A 25968-nucleotide genomic window follows, 5' to 3' on the forward strand; every position below is an offset into this window, starting at 1 on the left:
GGACGCTTATCACAGTCAGTGTGGCGCGCTGGGCCGGAAAACAGGATGCTGGAGGGTGGATTATCTTCTATACATGTGGTGACTTTCTAACCGGTGCAACTGCAGCATAGACACCTCAGACTTACTTACAAACGATGGACAATGGTCAGCCAGCCGTCAGCTGAAGATAATAGGATACGATATCCACGACCTGCTCTTCGAACGAGCGGAACTTGATTCCCAGCACATTCTCCGTCGTGCGCGTATCCAAAGGAATGGGAATCGACTGGATCTGCCCGTTATTGGGCAGCAGGCCAGACTCCACCTCATCTCGAAACCTGCGCGCGGTGATCTCCAGACTGTCCTGCCACTCGGTTCCCTGCACCCCTCCCCATGAGAGGATGAAGCCCTGATTTCCCGGGACAGTGGGATCGAGGCAGCGGACGTGCGCGTCGGCGACATCGTCCACATGAACGGCAGAATTGGGGGTGCATCTGTCCCGGGCCTCGTAGACTACCGGACCCAGAACCTCCTGGTTGGATCCCCGCATCAGATCGGCGGGTGTGCGCGCCAGTTCATCGCGTCCGATCACAAACCCGGGGAACAGATGCACCACGTCGAAGGACGGCCGAGTAGTCGCCAGCCACTGCTCTGCCTCGTTCAAGGCCGCCACTTTACTCGATGCATAGGCCTCGAAGGCCGAGCTGTACTCGTACCCCGCGGGGAGGGTCGGAACACGACTGTTAGCGTCAAACACCCTGTCGACGCCGCCACCAGAAATCACGAACGACCACGGCACGATCGCCGCGCCAGACGAGGTGATCACGACGCGCCGGACGGTGCCGGCCTTGTGCGCGGCGGTCAACAGCCCCAGAGTACCGCGGACCGCCGGGTCAATGAAGTGCTCGACCAGGCGGGCGCTATTGGGAGTGTCCTGTTCGAGGTTATTCAGCTGAGTTTGTTGCGGAATCGGCGAGGCCACGTGGATGGCATAGTGCGCGCCTTGAATCGCCTGGTCGTAGGCCCCCTCGACGGTCAGATCCGGCACCTCCACGAACGACAGCCGGTCGTCGTCGGGGTTGAGCGCCTGAATTGAGGGCGTGGCCAGGATCTGCTGGGCCTTGTCGGGGCTCCGCACCGCGGCCCGCACGCGGTAGCCGGCCTCGAGCGCCCGCACGAGCACGCGAAACCCGACGTGGCCGCTGCCTCCAGTGATGAAAACGAGTTCTCCGCTCATCGTGGTAGCGTGAAGTGCATTTATTCTGGCGGAAATGTTAAGAACATGTTAAGAACATGTGAGGGCTTCCCTCCTGGCGTGTATAGCGGGGTTTATATGTAATGTGGATGAGACTTCCTTCTCTGAACTCTTTTGTCAGTAGAACCCACCTGTACCATAGATATCAGATCTCGAATACGACCAACTCGGAACTCTGCTGGTGCTATAAAATAGTGTATCGACATCTTTGATTTGCGGCCAGGCTATCCGAACCAAGGTCCACGCGTTCGTAATTAGGGTTGATCTTGCGGGACGAGATTGAGAATCGCCGGATCTGGGAATCAATACGAGACTTGGATCTACCCTACGGAAGTGAAGTTGAGCCATTGAAGTGAGGCAACTTCCTTTCTTACTTCGACCCTCTCTCTACAGTACATCTGAATCCACAGACGCCGTGTTCAATGCTAATTTTATCGACAATTCCGTCGCCATTGGTGGCGAGAGGGGCGAGCAAATCTCCATTTCCATCAAACGAATTTCTCGGGTAAGTGGTGAGAGCACCTTGCGAACAGGAAGGTGTCCAAGAGCATAGAGGTTTTTATGATGTTTAACCAGCACATACGACCACAGGGTGTGGAAAACAGGGCTTCCCGTCCGCTCAGCCGTACTTAAGCCACCTATTAAACGCGGCCGAGTGGGATATAAGCCCCTTTTCAGTCGCTACTTTAAAAGTAAGTAATACTAAAACTAAGAATAAGTACAGGTAATTTAGATAATACTATTGAAAATATAGATAAGCAGAGTAAATAGAATAAATAAATAAATAAGTAATTAAATAACTAAACAGACAAGCCAGGCAACCAAGCAAAAAGAATTTTAAAATTAAATAGAATATTTAATCTGATTGCCTATTTTTTTATATAATATACTTATACTTAGTGAATAACTTAAAAAGTAATACTATATCAAGAATTAGTATATTATATAATAATAAATCAAGCCTTTCTAAGAAGGACCAGAGATAGAAAAAAGTAGAGTGGCTAACGCCAGGTCAGGTTAGGTTAATTAGAATTTTTATACCTGACTGCCAGGTTATGATTAGGTTAAGGAAAATTTTTATATCTAACTGTAGTATAGCTAAAAATCAGACTGTTAACTATTTTAACTTTTTTTAATACTAAAATTTATCTGCTATATCTTTTTTAGCTTTAGTACAGTTAAAATATATTTAGATTAATAGATTATTAATCTTATTATTTTAACTATTATTTAAAAGTTTATAAATAATAAAAGCTTTCTAAATTAAATAAAAATAACTAAACAAAGGATTAATATTTTCTTAATTTTTATTTTTAAAAAATAATAAGGAATTTTTAGTAGTACAAATAAATTTCAGCTTTTTATAAAATTATTACTTTTATAGTACAAATTATATATAAAAATATATAATTACAGTTCTATTTAGGCTCTATATATTTTAATATAAATCTTTATATCTAATCTAATTAACTTTTTTAATTTTAATAATTTTAATTATTCTGTTAATTTAATTAATCTTTTTAAATTTTTTAAATTCTGATAACTCTAAATACTTTATTAATCTAAACCTGTTTAAGATCCTGTACTATACTATTTATTTAGTTGTTAAGGGAAAATGGGTTAGTGTCACAGTACAGATCTAGCGCACCTATTTAACCTGCTCTACCTGTTTTACCTGTTATATCTGTTCTATTTATTATATCTATTCTATCTGTTTTATTTAATAACATGCTGTTTTTAACTGCTTTATTATATAATCTTTAATCTGCTTAACCTTCTGCCTGCTTCTGATTCTGTTTGTAGCTCTTTAAGCTATGTTTTATTTATAAATCTAAAAATAGCTTAATTTAAATAGTTAGTTAAAAATAAAAAAAAACTAGTTATTAAAATTATTTTATTAGTTCTACTATTTCTACTACCCTACCAGCCTGTATTTTAATACTATATAGCTTTTCTTTTTAGAAATAGCAGCTAATAAGATGTTAGTAATTTTATAACTTTTAATAATACTAAATAGTTTTAAAAAGTTTATTTAGTATATTAGTAAGCACCCTAACAAATAGTTTAACTACTGTAATTAGATTTATATATATACTGTAAAAATCTAAGACTAGTTAAAAATAAAAAAGCCCTTTTTACCTACTATTCTAATTAAGCCTAATAGAAGAAAATTAGAATAATCCAACAGCTTATTAAAGCTACTACAGCCTAAGAGATTATTTCTAAAAAAAAAACTAAGCTAAAGCTAAACTTATTAAAACTATTTAAATTACTACTCTTATAGTAAGTATTCTAATACAGAATCCAAAATCTACTTTTATTATTAAGAAATCCACAGCTGCTTTAGTAGAAATAATTATATTAAGCAATTTTAAATCTTTTATCTCTGCTTTTTTCTCTAAATATCTATCTAATTCTAATAAGTTTAAAGGTGAGTACTCCGACCTTAGATATTTTACTAATTAGATCTAAAGAAAGATAAAGATTAATACTAACTGTTATACTATATCTGTTTTTTATAAGACTTATATTATTAGCTGCCTTGGAAAGAAACTATATAGTTAAGTCTAGCTGTATATTAAAAATAAAAAATATACTTTTTTTAATTATCTTAATATTTTTGTCCTTTTAAAACACTTGTTTGGAGACCCTAATAGGAAATATACTATATAAAATAAATTATTTAATCTACACCAGAGAAACTAGAGCTTTTATTTTTATTTTACTAAATTCTAAAGACTGGCCTGAGAGGCTAAGATATATTCTAATATACTTTATCTAATATTTAAATAAAATATTAGCTACAGCTTTAAATTAATACTAATAAATAATACTTTTTTAAAAGGCGACTACTTAATCCTTACCTATTTTTTATAAAATCTAGAAAACTGCCGTGCCCAGTACTCTGCTAAAAAAAAGACTTAGAACCAGCTATAAAAGCCCCCAGCTAATTCTGTTTTATATACTTAAAAAGACTAGTATAAGCTCTGGAATAATAATTACTAAAGACAATTTATTATATCTGAATATAATCTTATAGATTTATTTATTATATATTACTGGTCCTCTTATCTAAAGACCTTCTGTTGTAACAACAACAGATATTTCTATTATAGATTAAACTATTATTATATTAAAAACTGTTTTAAATCTAATACTAAAGCCCTGTATGCAGTATTTATATAACTTTTATTTTCTAAATTTTATATATATTTTTTTTTTAAATACTGTTTATTTTTTTATTATATAACTAAGGCTATAGTTAGTAAATTAACTTATTTTTAGATTTTATAAATATTATAATCCTATTATCAGTTTTAGTTAGAGTACTTTTACTTTTTTAATTCTAATAAATAGCTAAAAGAATTAAGCCTATTTTAAGCTGCTGACAGGCCGAAGCCCTAGTATAATTATATACTATTTTTAAAACTGCAGTTAAAGAAATTCTAGTTAAAAAAAAACTTTAAAAAACTGACTTAATAGTTATTTCTATTATATTAAACCTCCAAAACCAGAAGATTCTAATATATACTATAATTAACACCAGATGCTTTATATTAAAAGTAATAAATAAAAGTTGGGCTGAAGCCTGCTAACTACTGTTATATCTTTTAAAAATCTATAAGATTATAGTAGGGTTTAATAGTTAATAAAAAAAGTTAGGCTGTATTACCTACTATATCTATATAATTTTAAAAATATATAACTATATTAAAAAAGATATACTGTTTTTAATTATCTAGCTTATATTTTATTTAATTATTATTAGGCTTTTTTAGTTAAAAGCCTATAACCCCTAAATAAAATAGACTAAATATATATTTTAGTTTACCAGCCAGTACTATTAGATATACTATAATATTTTATTAATACTGTAAAAGATTAAAGCCCTGTATAATATACCTATACAAACATACTCAGAAAATTTAGTACTTTTAGAACCTTTAGAAAGAAAAAATATTTATTTTATTTTTATAGTAGTATATACTGTATACACCTGCTAAAAATACCTAATATATATAATTACTATAAACTAGAGTAATAAAATATTAAAAAATACTGCTAAAACAGAAGGACCTGTACTATCTAAAAAGTTTAAGAATTTTAAAAATATTTTTTTTTAAAAAAGCTAAAAGACTACCCCCGTACTAAGATTATAACTATATTATTATTCTAAAGAATAGAAAAATACTACTATTTAGTCTTTTATATAAAATATTTAGAAATAAACTGTAAGCTCTAAAAAAATAGCTTTTAAAAAATTTAAAAAAAGGTTTTATTTATTCCAGCTTGTTGCCAGTCGCCTCTCCAGTACTATTTATTAAAAAATCTAAAAAAAAATTATAATTTTATATTAACTATTATACTTTAAATACTGTATTAGTTAAGAACCGATACTTATTACTACTTATAAAAAAAACTCTAAATAATCTTAAAAAAATACAATACTTTATAAAAATCAATATTATTAGTACTTTTAATAATATTAGGATTAAAAAAAACTAAAAATATCTAACTGCCTTTAAAACCTATTTAAAACTTTATAAAACTTTAGTAATACTGTTTAGACTTACTAGAGCCCCTACTATATTCTAGTACTATATTAATAATATTTTAAAAAACTATTTAGACATTTTTTATACTATATATTTTAATAATATTCTAATATACAGCTGTATTTATTCTAAATATATAGAATATATCTGCTATGTTTTACAGAAGCTATATAAAGCTGGTCTTTATATAAAACTGTTATGGGACCAAGGCCCTGTTATAGAGCTCGGCTTCAGGCACCAGTTGGCACCTAAGGCCTCGCACGCTAAGTACTAAACTAGCACTAGCTTAGCGCACATATAAAAGAATTTCGTACGAACAGATGAAATAGCTCCTCAGCTATTTCTTCTTGTTCTAAGGCACGTTTCGATTAGCACAATCCATCCGTCCCGTAACAAATACTTACAGTAAAAGTATACAGCACAGGCTGTTAGAAAGATAGACTAAATATCTTTTTTTTTTAAAAATCCTAGTAGTATAATATTCTTAGAGTAGGCCCTTAGGGGCATATTATATAAGATGCAGATTTTTATCAGTATTAACAGAGTATTGTAATATTTTTAGTAATACTAGCTTATAAACTGGAGTATATATTTAGCTTATTTTATTCTAGGGTTATAGGCTCTCAGCCAGAGAAGCCTAATAATAATCAGATAAAATATAAATTAGGTAATTAAAAAGAGTATATTTTTTTTAATATAGTTGTATATTCTTAGAATTATATAAATATAGTAGGTAATACAGCCCAACTCCTCTTATCAGCTATTAAATCCTACTATAGTTTTTTAGAATTTAAATGGTATAGCAGTAGCTGGTGGGCTTCGGCCCAGCTTTTATCTATTACTTTTAATATAAAATATCTAATATTAATTATAGTATAGATTAGGATCTTCAGATTTTGAAGATTTAATATAATAGGAATAACTATTAAGTCGGTTCTTTGAAGTTTTTTCTTAACTAGAATTCCTCTAACTGCAGCTTTAGAGATAGTATATAATTATACTAGGATTTCAGCCTGTCGGCAGCTTAGAACAGGCTTAATTCTTTTAACTATTTATTAAAATCAGAAAAGTAAGAGTACTCTGGCTGGAACTAGTAATAAGACTATAATATTTATAAAATCTAAAAGTAGATTAATTTACTAGCTGTAGTCAGGGTTGCACGGCGGGAAGGCAAGCAGTATCTAAGGGATAAGCAGATATAAGATTTAAAAAATAAAAGTTATATAGATGCTGTATATAAGGCCTTTATATTAGATTTAAAATAGTTTTTAATATAGTAGCAGTCTAATCTGTAATAGAAATATTTATTATTATTACAGTAAAAGGTCTTCGGGCGAGGGGACCACCAGCATATAGTAGACAGATCTATAGGATTATATTTAAAAATAATAGGTTGTTTTTAGTAATTATTACTTTAGGATTTGTACTGGTCCCTTTAGATGTATAATACTGGATTAACTGGGGGCCTTTAAAGGCAGTTGCAGGTCTTAGAATTATACTATAAACAGCAGTTGTCTAGGATCTAAAGAAAGTAGGCCAGATCACAGTAATCCCCTTTTAGTAGAATGTTAATTAAAAGTATGTAAACTTAAGATCTTAGCTGATGTTGTTCTCTAATATAGGAAGTAGGACATCTAGGTATATACAGGCCTTTTTAATAAAATATTTAAATTTGGTAAAGAATACTGTAAAATTGTAGTTTTCTTATTGCAGGTAGTATAATTTATTCCAGGCGGTGCAAGCGCGGTCTGGATTGCCGAATAAATATTTAAGTAGTAATAGAATATTAGTAAAATTATTTAGAGTACAGTTTCTCTTTTTAATATAAGGCTGTATCTGGGTATACAGAATCTTTTCTAGACAGCTGGTAATATATAATTTTTGTACTGTAGCAGTAGTATAACAGTCAGTATTAATATTTATTTTTTTTTAATTTAAAAAACAAATCGGCGGAGGTCGGATCGGTCGCCTTTAAACTTATTAAAGTCAGATATATATTTAGAAAAAAGGGCAGAAGCAGAAGATTTAGAAGTAATTAATACAATTACTCCTACTAAAGCAGCTATAGATTTTTTAGTAATAGGGCTGGATTTTAGGTTCTGCACTGGGGTGCTTACTGCAGGGGTGGCAATTTAAACAGCTTTATTATATTTAGTCTGGGCTTAGTTTTTTTTTTTAAAGGTAATCTCTCTTCCTGCAGTGGCTTTAACGAGCTGGCGGTTTAATTCTAGGGCCTGTTTAGCCTAATATACAGAGATATTTTTTTAAATATGTATTGCCTATTAGAGGTTAATACAGTCTTAGTCGGCTTTAACCACAAAGGCATAGACCTGGTTACAGTAGTAGTACTATTTTTTAGGGTTCTTATTAATATACTATATAAATTCTTCTGGGTTATTTAGGATTGCAGGGGGCTGCAGGATGGCTGGCATCTTATCAGCTGCTATTTCTAAAAAAAAAAGCTATATAGTATTAAAATATAGGCTGGCTGGGTAGTAGGAATAGCAGAGCTGGCAGAATAGTCTTAATAACTAGTTTTTTCTTATTTCTAACTGGCTACTTAAATTAAGCTATTTTTAGATTTATAGATAAAATGTAGCTTAAAGAGCTACAAACAGAATCAGAAGCAGGTAGGAGGTTAAGCAGGTTAGGGGTTATATAGTAAAGCAGTTAGAGGCAGCAGGTTATTAGATAAAACAGATAAAGTAGGTATAACAGATAGAACAGATATAACAGGTGAAACAGGTAAAGCAGGTTGGATAGGTATACTAGGTCTGTACTGTGACACTATTAGTAGTTTACTATACTTTTAAAAATTATCTATAATAATTAGATTCTTTTTTATATACAGCTATTTTTAGTAGTATAATAACAGTATAATAATACTATTTTAATAAATAAGCTAACCTGTTTGGTAAATATAGTAGTAGTAAATAAAACTTTTCTAAAGCTAGTTTTAGTTAAATATAGTTATTATAATTTAAGCCTATTCTACTTTAAAGAGGTTATTATTTTTTAAACTATATTATTAATAATATAAATATGTTTCTATATATTTTTAATAATTAATAAAGCTGTAAAATAAACTGTATTAAATAAAACTATACAATAAATTAGTAGCTGATTAGCTCAAGTTTAGTATATAAATTCAAGTCTATATAGATTTTAAGAGTGTTTTAAAAAAGAATAGGTATAATAAAATAAATAACAGTCCTTACTTTAAACTATAAAAATATAAAAAGATTTTTAACTACAGTTTTTTTTTAGTTTTTTTCAATTCCGCCTTAGATCTTCTGAGGGTAATAATTTAAAAAATAAAATTTACTATTATATATATAGTAATAAAGTATTTTTTTATATTTTTTTTATTTTAATAGGATTTTAATAAAAAAGACTTATAGTCTTATTATAAACATCTTAGTCTTTTAAAATTTTTATTAAAATAGTTTTAAATATCCAACTCCTATTTTTTTTACAGGCCAGTATATTCCAGTAATAAGTAGTAATAAATAATATTTTTTTAAAAAATTTCCAGTAGTTTTAATATATGTTTGTATATATATTAACTAAGCTCCAGTACTAATTTAAACACCAAAAATAAAGTATATTTATTTTTTTATTTTACCTTAAAGTATTATTTTAAAATATATATATAAAAGTAGAATTCTTTTAGATATTAATTTTTTTATTAATAGGCCTGTTTAAGCTGTCCTATATTTTCTAAAAATTATAATCTAAGTTATAGAACCACTTCTGGTATTTTAAATATTAAAGAAAAGTTTAAATGTGCTACGGCAGACGCTTCGACATCCCAGCAGTTCGGATGAAGAACAGGGGTATCGCCAGCACAAACACATAATCCGCAAGCACCCCCACAAACATCATGAAGGTGACCGAAAGCGTTGGCGGAGTGAGGTCAGTGAGAAAGACCGGAAGAAGTACGAAGGGGTCTGGGCGGCAAACTTTTCTTTTCGGAAGACAAGATATAACTTATATAATATTAATTTATTTCTGTTAGGGGTTTAATACCTTTATATTTAATTTATAAAATTTAAACCTATTTTTTTTAAAATATTTCAACTGTTCCAATGTAAACCCTAATGTAACTTATTTTTATAACTGCTAATAATCTTATATTTAACTAATAGTATTTTTAACTACAGTAAAATCCTCTACTAAAAGTCTAATAATAAAAATAATAAACTATCAGCAGTAGAAAAGGTTTTTAACTTTAAACTACTATTTAAAAATAATAATTACTATAATATACTGTATTCTATAAATAACTAAAAAGAAAGAATTAAAATTATTAAAAAAAAATAGATTAGTTGAATATAAAATAATAGCAGTCTATTAATTCTAAAACTATTTCTTACTATTCTAAAGATATAATAAGATTTTAAAAGTTAAATATTAGAGGAAGTTTAAGTTGTTGATATCATAACCATTCAGCTAAAAATATACAGACAAGCTGTTGGTAGTTCACCGTGCTCTCAGGGATTACCTATGACACTTTGATAATCTCGTAATTTAAATCTTATAGATATAAATGTATATGAAATATAGTATAATACTCTTCAGTATGTTATAGTCCAAGATGTATAAATAGTCTCGTTAGTGAGATATTAATAATTAAAAATTAGCTATTTTATATGGATTTCGGAGGTGGCTAGCTTGCTTGTGTGGCCAGCCCGCTTGTGGATTACGTTAGGAGCTACCCAACCAACAAGCCTTACTAGCTCTAGCCCCCCCGTCCCCTCCCCTATTTCAAACCATCCTTTTCCCTCAACACTTTGTATATCTAACATATAACTCCATCTGTCTCTGTTCCACCCCAAAACTACAAGAAGAAAGAAGGAGGATGCCCCCCAATATATTCTCCAAGCTTCTCCGTCCCCGCAAAAAGGACGCAGACCCAGATCCCGACCCTCCACCCCGCCGCACCTCCCCGGAAGCCCCCGGTATCCTTGACACCAGCTGCACCATTATTACCCAAAACCAAAAGCAAAGACGGTATAAACTTCCTATCCCGGACCCCGAGCACCGCCAGCGCCAACTCCAAACCCTTGCCACATCATCTGCCAGACCTCAAAACCCACAGTCTCAAAGCGCATTTTTTTCCAAGCTACCACTTGAGGTCCGTAATATTATTTACAGGGAGCTATTTGGTGGGAGGAGAGTGCACATTGATTATCTGTGGAAGAGACCTTCTGCTGTTGTCGCGCGGCCGCCGACGGGAAAGGACAAGGGGAAGAAGGCCGATGCTCATTGGCAATGGTGGCACCGGGTCTGCGCGGTCAGCGATGAGTGGGTGGATGATCGATTCGAGGAGCGATGTGTGGATGCGCTCGATGAGCGGGACGAGACGCTAGCTTGGGGCTGGGAGAAAGCAGCACCCCCGGGAACCAAGTTGCAAGGCGTGGCGGCGATGCTGACGGTTTGTCAAATGGGGTGTGTGTGGCTTTTTTCTTCCTTTTTTTTACCCCTTATTTCCTATTCCCTTTGGTAATCTTGTGTGAGGCCCTCTCTAACTATAGACAAAAAAGATACACTGAATCCCTGCCCATCCTCTACACCACAAATACCTTCGTCACAGGCCCCAGCATGGACACGCCCTTCATCATCCGGCGCCTTCTTGCGCCCCCCTACACAGCCCTCATCACCGGCATGGACATCGCAATCACAATGGCCATGCCATACACTGCGCCTCCGGATCTTCCTGGAAACTGGACGACGGTTTATCCCGCGTTCTTCGATCTGCTGCAGCATTCGTTTTCCGGTTTGCGTCGCCTGCATTTAACTATTTACCTTAACCCATGGGAAAAGAGCAAGGAGCCTGTTACTGAGGAGTCGCTAGAGGGGTTCTTAGCGCCATGGGAAGAACTTGAGGCAAGTCGCGAGTGGACAGAGTTATGTTTTTTTGTGCCGGGGGATTGGTTTGAGCTTCTGATGGGGAGGTTTGAGACGCAGCTGGAGAGGCAGACTGAGAGGAGGTGGGCGTTGAAAAGGACGAGCATTAGGCCGCTGGTGGTGGGGAGTTGTTTCTAAGTTTTAGGTGGGAGTGTATTGTTTTGCTGGCTTATTGATGTACAGATAATAGATGAATAAGTGAGAGGAATTTAGATCAATTCAAAGGTAGACTGTCTAGAGGGTCTACCTGTTTCCTCCCCCCCCCCTTTCTTAAGCTGTCGCCGTCGCCGTCGCCGTCGCAGGCACAGGCGTTCCACTGTTGATTGTGGTGATGGGCCCAGTGGTTCCAATGCACACGTACGTAGAAGCCTCAAGGCCAGCGCAGTCTGTCCCCAATGCGGGATTCCATGAGTAAAAGTCGCTACCAAAATAAGACAAAAGTCATTAGCTCTGTGAAAACCCACCAGACAATCCCAACCAGAAAGATCAGGTAACATACCTAAGCTGAACCCCCGCCTCACTTGCAAGATCATAGCAATCATCGTTGCTCTGCACATCATAAAATCGGAGACACCCGGATACCATCCCTGTCTAGAGGTCACATCCCATCACGTTAGTACATTGCAAAACTATGAGCCGGAGAAGAGTTGGGAAATCATACTTGCGTAGGCGTAGGCGTCACAGGAACCGGATCCCCCGAGGTGATCGTCGTCGCGTATCCCGAGGTCCCAACACACACAAAGACGTTGGCCTGCAGCCCCGAACAATCAGACCCGATGGCCGGGTTCCAGGCGTACAAGTCGGAGAGGGCGACACCGGCGTCTAGGGCAATGTCGTAGCAGTCATTGTTTGCTTGGACTTTGTAGAAGCGGATGCAGCCGGTGGTCATGCCGGTCTGGTTTTTTAGTGTTGATTTTCTCTAGAAAGATGGGTGTCTGGGTGATGGGACATACCTGGATAGGCGAGGGTGTTGCTCCAGCGGTTGTGGTCGTGGTTGCACCTGTACTTGTACTGGTCATGCTGTTGATGCTCGTGGAAGAGGAGATAGTGGTTGTGTCATTACTGGGCACTCCCACGCAAATATACGTATTCACCGCGAGTCCCGTGCAATTTGATCCCAGGGATGGGTTCCAGTCCACGAGATCGGAGGTGGAGATCCCGTTGGCGGTTGCGATCGTTGTACAGTTATCACCCCTTTCGTTTACTTAGCGGCGAACTCACGGGATATAAGGAGGAGATTTCTTACGTTCCCACCAACCAATAGCTCACACAGGTAGAGATAGTACCAGCCGGCGTGGTGGGCGTCGGCAGTGCGCTCACTGACGCCGTCCGCGTGGTGGGCGTGCCCGGCACAGCGACGCAGTAGTAATCGCCGACGACGAGTCCCGAGCAATCGGACAAGACGGCCGGGTTCCAGCTCAGGAAGTCCGACTCGGAGAACGTGCCAAACTCGTCGACGATCAGAGTACAGTCGTCGCCATCGGTGGCTTGGTACCACGCCGTGCATGTGGAGATGATGCCGGTCTGCACGGGAGACGGGAGTGTGGCAGTTGTTGAGGGCATGGGGAGGCTTGTTCCGCTCCAGATGCAGTAGTAGTACCCGGATTGGATGTCAGAGCAGTCCGTGCCGACGGCAGGGTTCCAGGCGATGAACTGCTCCTCAGTGATGTACCCGAGGAATGAGACGATGCTGGTGCAGGTGTCGTTCTTTATGTTCCGATCAGTAAAATAGCATGTTTCTCTGTTGTTCGTGGGCACTTACACTCTCTGTGATATAGTAGTCTTGACAGTCGCTTGCCATGCCGGCTTGTGCGGGACTCGGCGAGAAGGAGGTGTTCATAGCCGGGGGAGCGCTGTACGTCCAGCTGGGATACCACAGCGATGTAGCGGTTCCATTGTCGGTATATGAGGTCTGAGGTGCAATGCCGACACAGTACCAGTAGCCGTAGTAGATGTTGGTGCAATTTTCTCCCACACCTGGGTTCCAGTCCAGGCTGTGACCGTCAGTATCAAGCAAAAGAAAAACAGAAGGAAGACAGATAACCGGTCTTACAAATCATCCAAGTCCATCCATGTAGAGTACTGCGAGACAATCGTCGTGCAGTCGTCGTTCTGCGTCGCCTGGTACCAGTTATTGCCTGAAAAGCGTCAGCTGCAAACGGTAAAACAGCATTGGACACAATTTACGTACAGTAACTGGGCTGCCCCGTCTGTGTTTCACTAGGCGGCCAGTTTGTATTGGTGATTGTGACTGGGTTGGTGGTTGTATTGTACGACAATATGGAGTAAGGCGTCGTCATCGTCGCGGTAGTATTCGCCGTAATCGTGCTGTTGAACGACGAGGTCGGCGTCACTGATCCTGTAGTACTTGTGGGGGTCGAAGCCGAGCTTGTTGTGCTCGACACGACAGCACCAACTCCTACACAGTAGGACACGCCCACCTCCACGAGACAGGTAGACCCAACTGCTGGGTTCCATTCCTCAAATTGTGCTTGAGTGATCCCCAACGCGGTCGTGATGCTCCAGCATGAATCTCCCTCGACAACATCGTACCAGGCATTGCAGGTGCTGACAGTGCCGGTCACGGTCGGCTTGTCGGGACTTGGGAGCACGGAAAGACTGACTGCTGTCGTTGTTGTTGTTGTTGTTGTTGGTGTTGGTGTTGTTGTATCTCGTCGATGGTGAACATGGTAGGCGCCATGATGCCCGCTATAGGCGTACACCAGGTGGCCAAATGCAATACTGAGCAGCAAACTGAGATGCATCTCGCGATTTCTCAAGGTGCTCTAGTTGCGTGCGTGAGAAGATACTTGCAGTTGCATGAGAATAACGGGGTACCTACCCAGCAACAAGTACAGCTGCCTGTCGTGGGGGTCTAGTCATTGAACCCAGTTCTCCGTGCACTGCAATTTTTCAGCCCCCAACTCAATAATAACTCACGTCGTGCTGTGTAAGCAAATGTAAGGCAAAGGTATCATCCCCACACACACTAATCCAGGCACAAACCCCTGAAAACCCCCGAAACCCCCTCCCCGGCGAGGTACGCTTCAGGAAAGTGTCGGCCGCAGGAATCGCTAGGCGGCCCACCTGCAGGGCGTGGAATTTCGGTAGTTTTGGAGGGAGGGTCCTCATCGCATCATCCAGGGTAGAGCTGTGATTGGGCCGTGCAAGTGAGTGGCCGTAATGACACCAGGTGGGTGTGGGTCAGTTCGCATGCGAGATTATGGAGTAGAAAGTGTCGGAGCCTCAGCCAAGGGCCCCCAAATGGTCTTGTCAGCCTCAGCTGCGCTGAACGGTCAGTCAGGGGAAAGCTTGGTGGCGCTAAGCTTCAAGCCCCACACCTAGTGGGGGCAGGGATAAAGTCTTTTGAGTCGATAACAGACTTGTTGTTGTCATTCATTGGCTCGCTCGCTTCCAGGCACCGGCACACACCATCGTCGGGGTCCAGATTGAGACAACGTACCGGGCTGGATTGTCACTACTTCTCATGGCGGCGCCACGTCTATCCACACTGTCACACTGTTTATGAAGGCCTATCGCCTAACTCCGTCCAGGATCCAATTCGACAGTGGCATTTTTGGCATAAGTGAGGTCGTTACCATGGTGAGATAGCACCCCTGACGCCGAACCCTCGACTGAGCAACAACAATGTAGGATAAACAACATCAAGGAAAGAATGCATCACTGTCTGTCAAAGCTCGCCTGACTTTGTTTAGGACCAGTTCCAATAACTCTATTACTTCTAGTTTTAGGTGGACTACTCAGAAGACTACATCTCCAGCATAGACAATAATAAAAATAAAAATAAAAATAAAACCAGTAGTCAAAGTAAAAGCGTGTATTGTCAACGAGCTACCACACCTAACTCCAAGCAGCATCCATCCCGACAGTAGCATTATTGGCATAAGTCGGACTCTTTGCCCGACTCAGATCCGAGCCCAAGGCATTAATGCTGCTCCCATTCGTCGTATCCATGTCAACCGCCCACAGCATCGTCCTGCAACCAAAACGGAGCATTAGCACAAATCCACATATTCCATTATGCGAAGGAAGCCACATACCCGCCCAGGCAATGCTGGTTGGCAAAATCAATCTTCATCTTCATGGTCTCCGCGTCATCGTACGAAACCCACTGGTCCGTGTCCCATGTCACAATCTTCACGGCCGCCGCTTCGTCCAGTGTAACTGTTGCGCCGGCGGCAATGACGGCCTTGATCTCCGCGTCGGAGAGGATTCCCGATGTGGCGGTGCAGGGGCCTGCCTTACCACCGCTTTTAAAGGGGCAGCCGGCGTGCAGGCAGTCGGGGTCGGACATTGTGAAGCCTGTTTGAATTGTGTTAGCACAGATCGATCGACGGGTGGCTGATGGCATACTTCGACCGTAAAATCCAAGACCCAGATTAACCTTCGCAGGGTCGATGTTGTTCCGCCAGAGCAGCTCGAGACTCTGCTCGATCTCGGTCAGGTTCGTGTGGGCGAGGGCGTTGGCGCCGATGTAGGGGTCGTTTCCATCCCAGGTGCCGTGGAGATCGTAGGTCATGATGTTAAACCAGTCGATGATGGGGTCCATGGAGACAATGTCGAAATGCTGCATGTACCAGTATGAGGAGGGCTGAAAACAGTCAGTCGATTGAGTAGCACAGCTCGTTTAGGTCGGACCTCACAATTGTGATCGACAGACCAAACACCAGGCCTGTACCGTCCAGAGCCTTGCGCAGGTTGTTCAGAAAGATTGGATAGTTCTTGTAGTCTTCGGGTCTTCCGTTGCGGTCGTCGGCGGCGGGGTACTCCCTATACCAGTCAAACTTAGTATCTATATCCTAGCTAAAGGGGATACAAGAAGATATGGGTCATACCAATCGATATCTACACCATCGAACCCATTCTGCACCATAAAAGTGATCAAAGAGGCAAAAAACTCTTTTTGGGCTGACTCGGACGCTGCCAGGTCTGAGAAAGTCGTCTTGGTGGGCTGGTCGTCGTCGTTGAAGGACCACCCGCCAATGGAAATCCACACCTTCAAGTCTGGCTGCGTTTGCTTCAGGACTGTTACATTCTGATACAGCGCGGCAACATCAGAAGCCATAGGTGCAATCTGAAAGGAGTCAGGATCAATGGATCCGAATGCGAAGTTGAGGTGGGTGTAGTATCCCAGCGGAATTTGGTTAGGGGTCATGGCTATTCAGACATCAGCAGTGCTCAATGTATACTGCGGGCTTAGATGGGGAAGATACTATCGCAAGCATGTTCAAGATTCCACCCCTCATAGTAGCCCATTGTTCGCGCGTCTGAGGAAGTGCCGCTGCACGAGGGTGAAGACACTGTCGCCGAGCCGCAAAACTCGGATGTCGTCCCTAAAGTCCGTGAGTAGTCGATCGACAGACGGGAAGATTACATGTTTAGCACAAACCACAGAATCCATACTGGCTGCAGCAGACATTCAGGGGACAGGTTGAGGTGTTGGACCACTGCATTCCCCATCCGGGGTCGCACTCGCTCTTGTAGTCACAACTTGAGATGCAGACATCGCTTGCGCAGAATTTCGGGCCTGAATAATCTCAGCTCTTGTGTTCTTCTACAGTGTCGTCGAGTATATACCTAAACCGCAAACTCCACTGCCGCTTGTTAGTGACAATCCTCTGGAGTTGACCTCAGAACATACCTCTTGGAACAACACCCCAGATCACATGGTTTTGTTTCGCTACATGTGTAATCTGTGGTGTTCGCCGCGAGTACAGGACCGATACTTGCTGTCAGCCCAGCAAGAAAAGCAAGACAGGACTTCATAACGGGCGGGCACTGTCTGGGAAGAATGAGGGAGTGTGTTAATCGAACAGCTACCTGAGTGCTAAGGGAAAGAAAGAACACAAGAAGAAGAAGAAGAAGAAGAAGAAGAAGAAGAAGAAGAAGAACAATGGCACCTCCAGCCATACGCTTTGGGTTGTGCAGGCGCAGGCTTTCTGTGTAGCTAGGCATGTGTGTTTGATCATTTGGTCTAAACGTTCCCAGCCATTCACCCTGAATGCATAGTGGGTCATATGCAAACCCCACTTCGATTTGGCCCCCACCGAAGGAGATTGAATTTAACAGACCCTTCATCTCAACTTTCAGCCCCGAGACTCGGCGCTTATTGTGGGGTCTTGCTGTATTGTACCCCCGAAACACCTAGGGCTACGGCCTGCTCGGAACTGTTCGGAAGAGACGATATCCAAGGGTCTACAGAGTAGAATCAACAAAAGGGGGGAAAAAAAGAAAATGAAAAAAGAAAAAAAAAAAACGACTTTCAGATAGGGTTCATATTACACATGGAAAGGTTCGATTATACAGGGGTTGATTCAATTCTCCAGGGATCAGTGCTGAACAAGGTTCAGTCGCTATTGACAGGAAGACGAAGAATCCTTGTTGCGCGACAAGAACAGCCCATGCTTGGGGCTCGCCTTGTTCCAGTACATTTTCAGCTTGCTCATCTTCTTGGGGTCCAGCTCGTCGGCGTACAACGTATTCAGCGTATTCACATCCCCAATAGACGGCCACGTGTTATAACCGTAGGTCGTGCCATCCGCCTTGGTGAGCGTGTTTAGCAACTGCCCATTAGCCGTCGCAGCGCCTGCAGTCGACCCGTAAATCATAATCGAATCCCAGTCCACCACATCCGCCGTCCCCGAATCCCTCCCCCGATTATCCGGGAGCATGTCCAGCGCTGAGAACGGACCCCCGTTCGCCGTCACCGCCGACTGCATGTAATGGCACGCCCGATCCATATCGTTCCCTTTCGCTGCGATCGCGGCGTAGTCCTTCAGGTTCTGACAGTTGAACGCAAACACATTCCGCTGCCCCGTGCCCCCGAAATCTCTCGTCCATAGCGACGGCCGCTGATGCTCGTGCAGTAACCCCCAAGCGTGCCCGATCTCGTGCGCGATATTGCTCATTCCCTTCCCGGTTCCGAAGCCATCGCTGGGATCGAGCGTCATGGAGGGGCCGTCCTGGCCTAGGCCCGCAATGCTGCCAGGCGTGGTCACCAGCTTGTGCTCGTCGTTGTAGCTGATGAGCAGGTAGCTGTCGCGGTTTGCGACGGTGCAGTAGGTGGTCTCGCCCTCTTCCATCTCGAACTTGGCGCTGGCCCCGGCGTTCAGCCACATGCCCCAGGCTTTGGGGACAATGCTTTTCAGTTTGCTGCGGGCGTTAGGATCGGCGAAGCAGTAGGTTATCTTGGCATTAGGCCAGACGCTTGATTTGACGACTGGGTAGCCGCGCTTCTGGAAGGTGGCGGAGGTACGGTTACTGTTTGAGTGGGATGATGTGGTATCTGTGCTTGCCGTGTAGTGTCCAATTGAGGGACAGCTGGATGCGCTCTGGAGGACGAGAGAGCCCACGAGGAGATGTAGTACCGTCTTCATTTTGCTCTGGTTCTTTCCCTTCGGATCGGATCGAACAGCTGTTTAGCATGGGTTTTGAATTGGGATGGAGGGAAATCAAACCTGGGTTTGTACTGGCAAAGTCAAGTCTGGGAGTGCTCCCAGTCAACTGACAGAAGTCTTCTTGATTTCTATTTGGAGCCATGACCCTCCGTGGCTGTTGTCGTGGTGCGTGGCATTTGTGCCAGTGCCCTAGCTTGGGGGCCGCCCTCGGAGATATTGCTCGCTTTGGTTTATTCCTCTCAAACAATAGTTAATGTACTAGTGCTGACACTATCCGCCGCTAAATTAGCTTGTCACTGACTCGGAAGCGTAGACAAACGTGCCGTTTCAAATCAGTAATAGGGTACGAGAATAGCGCTTACTGGCTTTGATTACACATCCACGGCAGGGTCACTTCGGCATAGAAGACTTATGAGCTGTAGACTGCGCGGCGCATGTTATTGCAGCTGTTTTTTTCTTCCCATCCATCGTTCTGTCTCTGAGAAGCAACGATGTATCTGGGCGGGTTACTCATACTGTCTGCCTCAGCAGCAGCCACAGCGCTACAGAGTGACATTCTGCTTAGTCGCGATACCTCCACCGATCCAGAAGACTTCTCCTGGATCAAAACCTGGGCTGCCGTCGGCGACAGCTTCACAGCCGGCATTGGATCGGGGAATGTGTACAGTTCCAAGAGCGATGACAAGTCCTGCTCGCGCTATGACTACTCATACCCGGCCATCATGAACCAGTTCTTTGGTGGCTCCGTCAGTAACTTCACCTATGCCGCCTGCTCAGGTGCCACGTCTGTGGATATTGCCAGCCAGATTGAGGGTCTGTCATCAGGGCTGGACTTTGCAGTGATGACAGCTGGAGGAAACGATCTTTGCCTAGTGAGTATCCACCCCCGAGATAGTCGAGAGAGAGGGAATAGGGATTGACTATTGCTAGACCAGCATCATCACCAAGTGCATCCTGAACTCGGTCACCAGCGAATCCACCTGCCAAAATGCCATGAGCTCCGCACAGACAGCCATTGACAGCATCCTGCAAGACAATGTCGCCTCTCTCCTGACGGCGCTGGACGCGAAGATGGCCAAGGACGGGATCATCGTCCTGGCCGGCTATGCGCAGTACTTCAACAACGAGACCAGTGACTGCACCAACAATCAAGACTGGGTGTTTCCCGGCCAGGCCGGAAGTACCAGTCTCCTCCTGAGCACCGCGCACCGCACCAGCTTCAACACCCTCGTCCAGAACACCAACGCCAAACTACAAGCGGCTGTGGCCCAGGCCGCCAAATCCGCCAGCTCGACCATCGTCTTTGCCGACTGGGACGACTGGGGCGCCGCAACCAGCGGCCGCTTCTGCGAGTCGGGCTCTTCGCCAGACCCCGAAGACTCCAGCAACGATAATGTTCTCTTCTTCAAGCTCCCCACTTACAAGACCTTCAACCCGGGCACCATCTACAGCCGAGACTTCTGGGACTCGTCCTCTATGCTCGAGATCTCCTCGGCAAACACAACCACCACCTTTGAGCAAGAACAAAAGAAGGCAGAAGAGTACGCTCAGCTTCTAGAATGGGCCAGCGAGCCCCTCGTCAAGCGCGACTCGTCTCCGACTGCCCCAGCCTGTACCAAATCCTCCCTCTCAAGCCTACTTCCCGACGGCATTGGCAAAATCTTCCACCCCAACAACATCGGCCACGAAGCGCTTGCTTCCTACGTTACCTGGGCGATTGCCAATGCGCGCGCCAAGATCTTGAAGGTCGCCTCGCCCGCCTGCACAGCCGTCAACGAAATCAAGTGCTTCCAGACCACCGGGTCAAAGGGCTACGCAAGCGCCTACTCTCTTTACTCCAACACGGAGGCCTTCTGTAAGGCCGCCGTGCCGGAACTCAACTCCAAAGGCGTCGGTCACCAGGTCAGCCTCACCTACAACGCCAAAACGCCCGACGAGTCCGTGTGGACGGTGACGATGGACTCGGGGGCCACGTCTCTTGACGAAGCCTCCTGCAACGCTGCCGTCAACCGTATCTTGGACGGCTGCGACGGGAACGACCCCAAGAACCCGATGAACTGGAAGTTCGGGGGCAACTATGTCAACGGCGCCTTTACGTACAACATCGCCATGTCGCGCACGAACAGGCCGTATCCGGCGCCGACGGCACCTTCGGCCAAGTGCCAGGGGCGGTATAAGGCTGTGTTGACGCGGTATAATATTCGCGGGGCTGGGTGGGCAACCTGGGACTCCGGGCAGAAGACGCTGCGGCCGAATAGCACGCATTGCTTCGGGAAGGGCTTAACGGGGTGGTCATTCAAGTACTTCGATGAGCCGGATGAGAACGGGTATGAGTGGCTGGCCAAGTTTAACTCGCCGATCTGGACGGAGGCGAGGTGTTATTCTAATAATAAGGTGCAGAAGGCGGCGGGGGGCCCCACTGATGATGGGTGTCATTGAATCGATTTCCTTCATCTACTGCCTGTCAATAGCTTATAACCCATTTGCATTGCTTTTGTGCTGTATGTTCTTCGGAACTGGCGTCTAAGCCGGACGGTGGGATTCTACCCCGGTAGTGTTAGGCTGAGTACATTTCGAGACATCAGTTAATGCTGTTATGATATGCAATCCCGACGTGCAACCGACCGGGAGGCGATTTCAAATCTGCTAAGTTGGCGGCTAGGCCGTCGATACAAACAGCCCCGGGCGATGCAGAATCTGAACAAGGTGTCGTCAAAGTGGTACTGGTAAAGGAGGTCATGTCTGGAGGATATTAAAAACGCCTAGCCACTGAGGAATACTCATTGCCACCGTTACTGCGTTCCCTGTGAGCAGGCTGGCACAGTTTAATGGGTGCCCGGTGCTAACTTCGTAATCGATCTCTGGGGCCAACACTGGCAGTGACCAGGGTATGTACCTATGTATAGAACCATATAATCCCAACGCGCGGCGCTCTTTGATCAAAGCTGAATTCTCTCTGCTCCTTTAGTAATTCCCCCTCCTCCTATGGTCATATCTGAGATGATCTTGATGGAAGCTTGTTATGCAGGGGGAATAAATAACATGCTTACTCTATCCGGTCAAGAGATGATTACATCAGGTGAGTTTACTATGAGTTTGCGTTCGACTTAACCAGACTATTTATTATGCAGGGAACATGACATCCGAGAAGCTCAACATTTACACCTGCAACATTATCAAAGTCGTCAGTCAGCCCAGCAAAAGCAACCCCCGCACCGGCCCTGGGGTGGCTGCAGCATCGTTTCTACGTGCGGTCGGGCGGGGAGAAGGGCTGGTTTGCGGTGGTGCATCGCTCTGGGGGTGGGTTCGGGCAGCACTGGTGCTGGGCGTGAGGGATGAGGTGGTTGGGGGTAGATTGGTTTAACAGAGAAGGGGAAGAGGGGGGAAGGAAACAGTGTGCCCGTAATCGATATCGATGAGGATTATGAGGACGAGGAAGATGGCCGGGGGAGGGATGCTACCGTGGGGGTGTATCGGGATTTGAATTCGGATGAGGAGGAGAGGTAGGGTTAGTTACCTGTTATAATTAATTAAATTAATTAGATTAAATAAATAGGCTAAAACTAAAGAATATTACTATACTATAATTAAAAATATATTATACTTTGTATATTATCTGTATAAGGGGAATATATATATTATATGTTATGGGACCGAGGCCCTGTTATAGAGCTCGGCTTCAGGCACCAATTGACACCTGAGGCCTCGCATACCAAGTACTAAACTAGCACTAGCTTAGCGCACACATAAAAGAATTTCGTACGAACAGATGAAATAGCTCCTCAGCTATTTCTTCTTGTTCTAAGACACGTTTTGATTAGCATAATCCATCCGTCCCGTAACATTATAAATCAATCTATAGTTATCAATTTATCTACTATATCTAACTTTTCTAATCTGCAGATATAAACAGTTAAAGTAATAGTTATATTTTAATCTAATCTTAACTGTACAGTTAAAAATTTTTTATATTTTAACCTGACTGCCAGGTTATGGTCAGGTTAAGGTTAAGGTATAACAATCAGGTTAAGCCACTCTAGGCTAGGAACAGCAGGAAAAGTAGAAAAATTAAAAAAAGTAGAAAAAATAAATAGACTAAGTAAACCAGATATTTTAACGTTATACTATAATTTCTAAAGAGTTTTATTAGTTAAACAAAGCCTACAAAATATAGTATAAGTATATTCTACTGTAAGGGCCCTGCGAGCCTTTCCAACCTTCGCGGTTGATATCGCGAAGGAATGTATATAAAAAAGGCCTAAGGCATCGATCACGTGACCGCTAAGCGAGATGGTCGCGGGACCACCTAAGGCAGCGGCAGTCCCGCGAGGTTAGAGAAATCAGCAACAACACCTTAAGGCATAACACTACCATCTTTGGCTATCGCGATAAGACATTCGTCCACTACACTATTTCACCCCTTAGTCCTTATATCTACTAAGTAATATAGATTAGAAGGTATAAAAAACAGAATAATTTCCTAATCTAATCATTTTATAAAATCATTTATTTTATAAAATATATATTTATAGCTGTATATAAAAGGCATCTTACTAATAATATTAATACCTTAATTTCAATATTCTTAATAGTTTTATTTATAAGTAAAATTAATAGCTAGCTTTAGTATAAACCAGATTTCAGATATGTTTTATATAAATATAATAATTTAAGGAGAACTACTACTATAAGATCTTAATACTAATACGAAGTAAAAAAACAAAGATAAGTTTAGATTACTTAGAAATTTTATATATTTTAGTATAGTTTAAAAAGGAACTTTATACTTAAATAGGTTCTTGGCAGGTAATTTGTAGGTTGATATATCTAACCTGTAGGTTGGTGGGTTCGGGTCTTGGGTCCAGTTGTTACGGGACGGATGGATTATGCTAATTGAAACATGCCTTAGAACAAGAAAAAATAGCTGAAGAGCTATTTTGTCTGTTTGTATAAATTTTTTTATATATATACTAAGCTAGTGCTAGTTTAGTATTTAGTATATAAGACTTTAGATACTAACTGGTGCCTAAAGCCGAGCTTTATAACAGAATCTTAATTTTATAATAAAAGTCTTTTTTTTTTTTAGTATCTTCTGCAGCTTTTGTTTATATAAACAGCTGTTTAGGGTTTAGAGTAATAGTTCTATATTTTAGCCTTTTTTAAATAATATTATAGCTGGTTAGTAGATAGTATATATATAAATAAGACCTATATTACTTATTATAGCTCTTTTTTCTATACAAACCCCTTTTATCCAGTAAATATAGTAATCTTTTAGTAAATAAAATCTTTTTTTTCTGTATATTCTTTTTTTATCTAGTAAATAAAATCTTTTTTTATACTATTTATATAACTGGTTCTAAAAGTATGGTCAGGCTTAGCTATTAGTATTATATAAAGTATATAAAGTATTATATAAAAAGGCTACTCCCCCCTTCTTCTTAGCTCTTCTTTTTTTATATATCTTCTTTTTATTTTTTTTTATTACTAATTAGTTTTTTTTTTATCTATATAATTCCTATTGTTCCCTCTGCTTATTAATATTATACCTTTTTCTTCTAATACTAGGGCTGGTAAGCCTGATCACCCGGATAATATACTAGTTTTTATTTATTATAATCTTTTTTAGGTTTTTTTTACTTTTACTAACTGTAATTTGCTTTTTTTATTTATATAATATATAACTATTTATAACCCCCGCACCGGTAATACAGAGTACTAGGTTACTATATAACTAATAGTATATAAAAATAAAGCTTTACTTTAACTTTGCTATACTTCAGACCAGCAGTATATTTAGTGTTTTTTTTACTATAAATTTAAAATAAAGGTTGGTGCTTTTACTGTGGTTTAGATAAAAAAATCTAATAATATTTTTATATAAAATATTAATAAAATTAGATGCATACCGGACGCCTTTTTTATATTAACAGTCTTTTAATTATATTCTATAGTTTAGTAATACTATATTATTATAAGTATAATAATTAAATAAAGTTCCGGTAGACTGTACAGCTGTCTGAATAGTAGGGCGGGGTCTATATAAACTATAAGTTTAGAAAAAAAAAAAAAAAGGCCCCCCCCCCCCCTTTTTAGCTTCTTTTTTTTTTATATATCTTCTTTTTTTTTTTTATTACTAATCTGTTTTTTTCTTATCTGTATAATTCCTGTTATTTCCTCTGCTTATTAATATTATATTTTCTTTTTCTAATACTGGGGCTGGTGAGCCTAAATACTTAGATAATATACTAATTTCTATCTACTATAATTCTTTTTAGATTTTTTTTATTTTTACTAATTATAATTTACTTTTTATATTTATATAATATACAACTATCTATAATCTCTGTACTAGTAATATAAAGTGCTAAATTACTATATAACTAATAATATATAAAAATAAAGCTTTATTTTAATTTTATTATATTTTAGACCAGTACTATATTTAGTATTTTTTTTACTATAAATTTAAAATAAAGATTAGTGCTTTTACTGTAGCTTAAATAAAAAAGTCTAATAGTATTTTTATATAAAATACTAATAGAGTTAGATATATACCAGGCGCCCCTTTTATATTAACAGCCTTTTAATTATATTTTATAGTTTAGTAATACTATATTATTATAAATATAATAATTAAATAAAATTTTAATAGACTATACAGCTTTTTAAATAGTAGAGCAGGGCCTGTATAAGCTGTAAGTTTAAAAATTATAATATATATTATAGCTACTATAATCTAAATAAGTCTAAATATAAGCCTACAGCTATTACTGCTCTCTTTTAAAATATTATTAAAAAATTAGTAGATTAAATTAGTATATAAGCTGAATTTAGTATGGCGGTATTT

General features: G+C 40.6%; 7 protein-coding genes across 7 annotated transcripts; 2 read left to right on the top strand and 5 right to left on the bottom strand.

Moving 5' to 3' along the window:
* Positions 1 to 145: 145 nt before the first annotated feature.
* Positions 146 to 1216, bottom strand: BO82DRAFT_364780 (NAD(P)-binding protein; the record flags this gene model as incomplete). Its single annotated transcript, XM_025636969.1, has 1 exon — positions 146 to 1216. One exon carries the CDS (start codon positions 1214 to 1216, stop codon positions 146 to 148), a length of 1071 nt encoding a protein of 356 aa, XP_025492100.1.
* A 6278-nt stretch (positions 1217 to 7494) lies between these two features.
* On the bottom strand, positions 7495 to 7713 carry BO82DRAFT_283332 (uncharacterized protein; the record flags this gene model as incomplete). The annotated part of the gene is made up of 1 exon (XM_025631408.1): positions 7495 to 7713. A coding segment is annotated over one exon (219 nt), but the record flags the coding sequence as incomplete, so codon positions are not given.
* Positions 7714 to 10651: 2938 nt separating this feature from the next.
* On the top strand, positions 10652 to 11883 carry BO82DRAFT_432275 (uncharacterized protein; the record flags this gene model as incomplete). Its single annotated transcript, XM_025640777.1, has 2 exons — positions 10652 to 11241; positions 11337 to 11883. 2 exons carry the CDS (start codon positions 10652 to 10654, stop codon positions 11836 to 11838), a joined length of 1092 nt encoding a protein of 363 aa, XP_025492102.1. The 3' UTR covers positions 11839 to 11883.
* Positions 11884 to 11970: 87 nt separating this feature from the next.
* On the bottom strand, positions 11971 to 14465 carry BO82DRAFT_414824 (LysM peptidoglycan-binding domain-containing protein; the record flags this gene model as incomplete). Its single annotated transcript, XM_025639935.1, has 8 exons — positions 11971 to 12121; positions 12200 to 12291; positions 12362 to 12595; positions 12654 to 12894; positions 12947 to 13407; positions 13463 to 13694; positions 13754 to 13838; positions 13892 to 14465. The coding sequence occupies 8 exons, from the start codon at positions 14463 to 14465 to the stop codon at positions 11971 to 11973; spliced, it is 2070 nt and encodes a 689-aa protein (XP_025492103.1).
* Positions 14466 to 15561: 1096 nt separating this feature from the next.
* On the bottom strand, positions 15562 to 17487 carry BO82DRAFT_414832 (chitinase; the record flags this gene model as incomplete). The annotated part of the gene is made up of 9 exons (XM_025639936.1): positions 15562 to 15697; positions 15762 to 16023; positions 16075 to 16312; positions 16365 to 16491; positions 16557 to 16878; positions 16935 to 17054; positions 17111 to 17248; positions 17299 to 17339; positions 17363 to 17487. The coding sequence occupies 9 exons, from the start codon at positions 17485 to 17487 to the stop codon at positions 15562 to 15564; spliced, it is 1509 nt and encodes a 502-aa protein (XP_025492104.1).
* A 587-nt stretch (positions 17488 to 18074) lies between these two features.
* BO82DRAFT_364784 (uncharacterized protein) lies at positions 18075 to 19097 on the bottom strand (the record flags this gene model as incomplete). The annotated part of the gene is made up of 1 exon (XM_025636970.1): positions 18075 to 19097. One exon carries the CDS (start codon positions 19095 to 19097, stop codon positions 18075 to 18077), a length of 1023 nt encoding a protein of 340 aa, XP_025492105.1.
* Positions 19098 to 19678: 581 nt separating this feature from the next.
* Positions 19679 to 21551, top strand: BO82DRAFT_248617 (SGNH hydrolase; the record flags this gene model as incomplete). Its single annotated transcript, XM_025630853.1, has 2 exons — positions 19679 to 19990; positions 20049 to 21551. Coding segments are annotated over 2 exons (1815 nt in total), but the record flags the coding sequence as incomplete, so codon positions are not given.
* Positions 21552 to 25968: the final 4417 nt, after the last annotated feature.

Source organism: Aspergillus uvarum (genome assembly GCF_003184745.1).
Source record: "Aspergillus uvarum CBS 121591 unplaced genomic scaffold BO82scaffold_26, whole genome shotgun sequence".
Taxonomy (NCBI): domain Eukaryota; kingdom Fungi; phylum Ascomycota; class Eurotiomycetes; order Eurotiales; family Aspergillaceae; genus Aspergillus; species Aspergillus uvarum.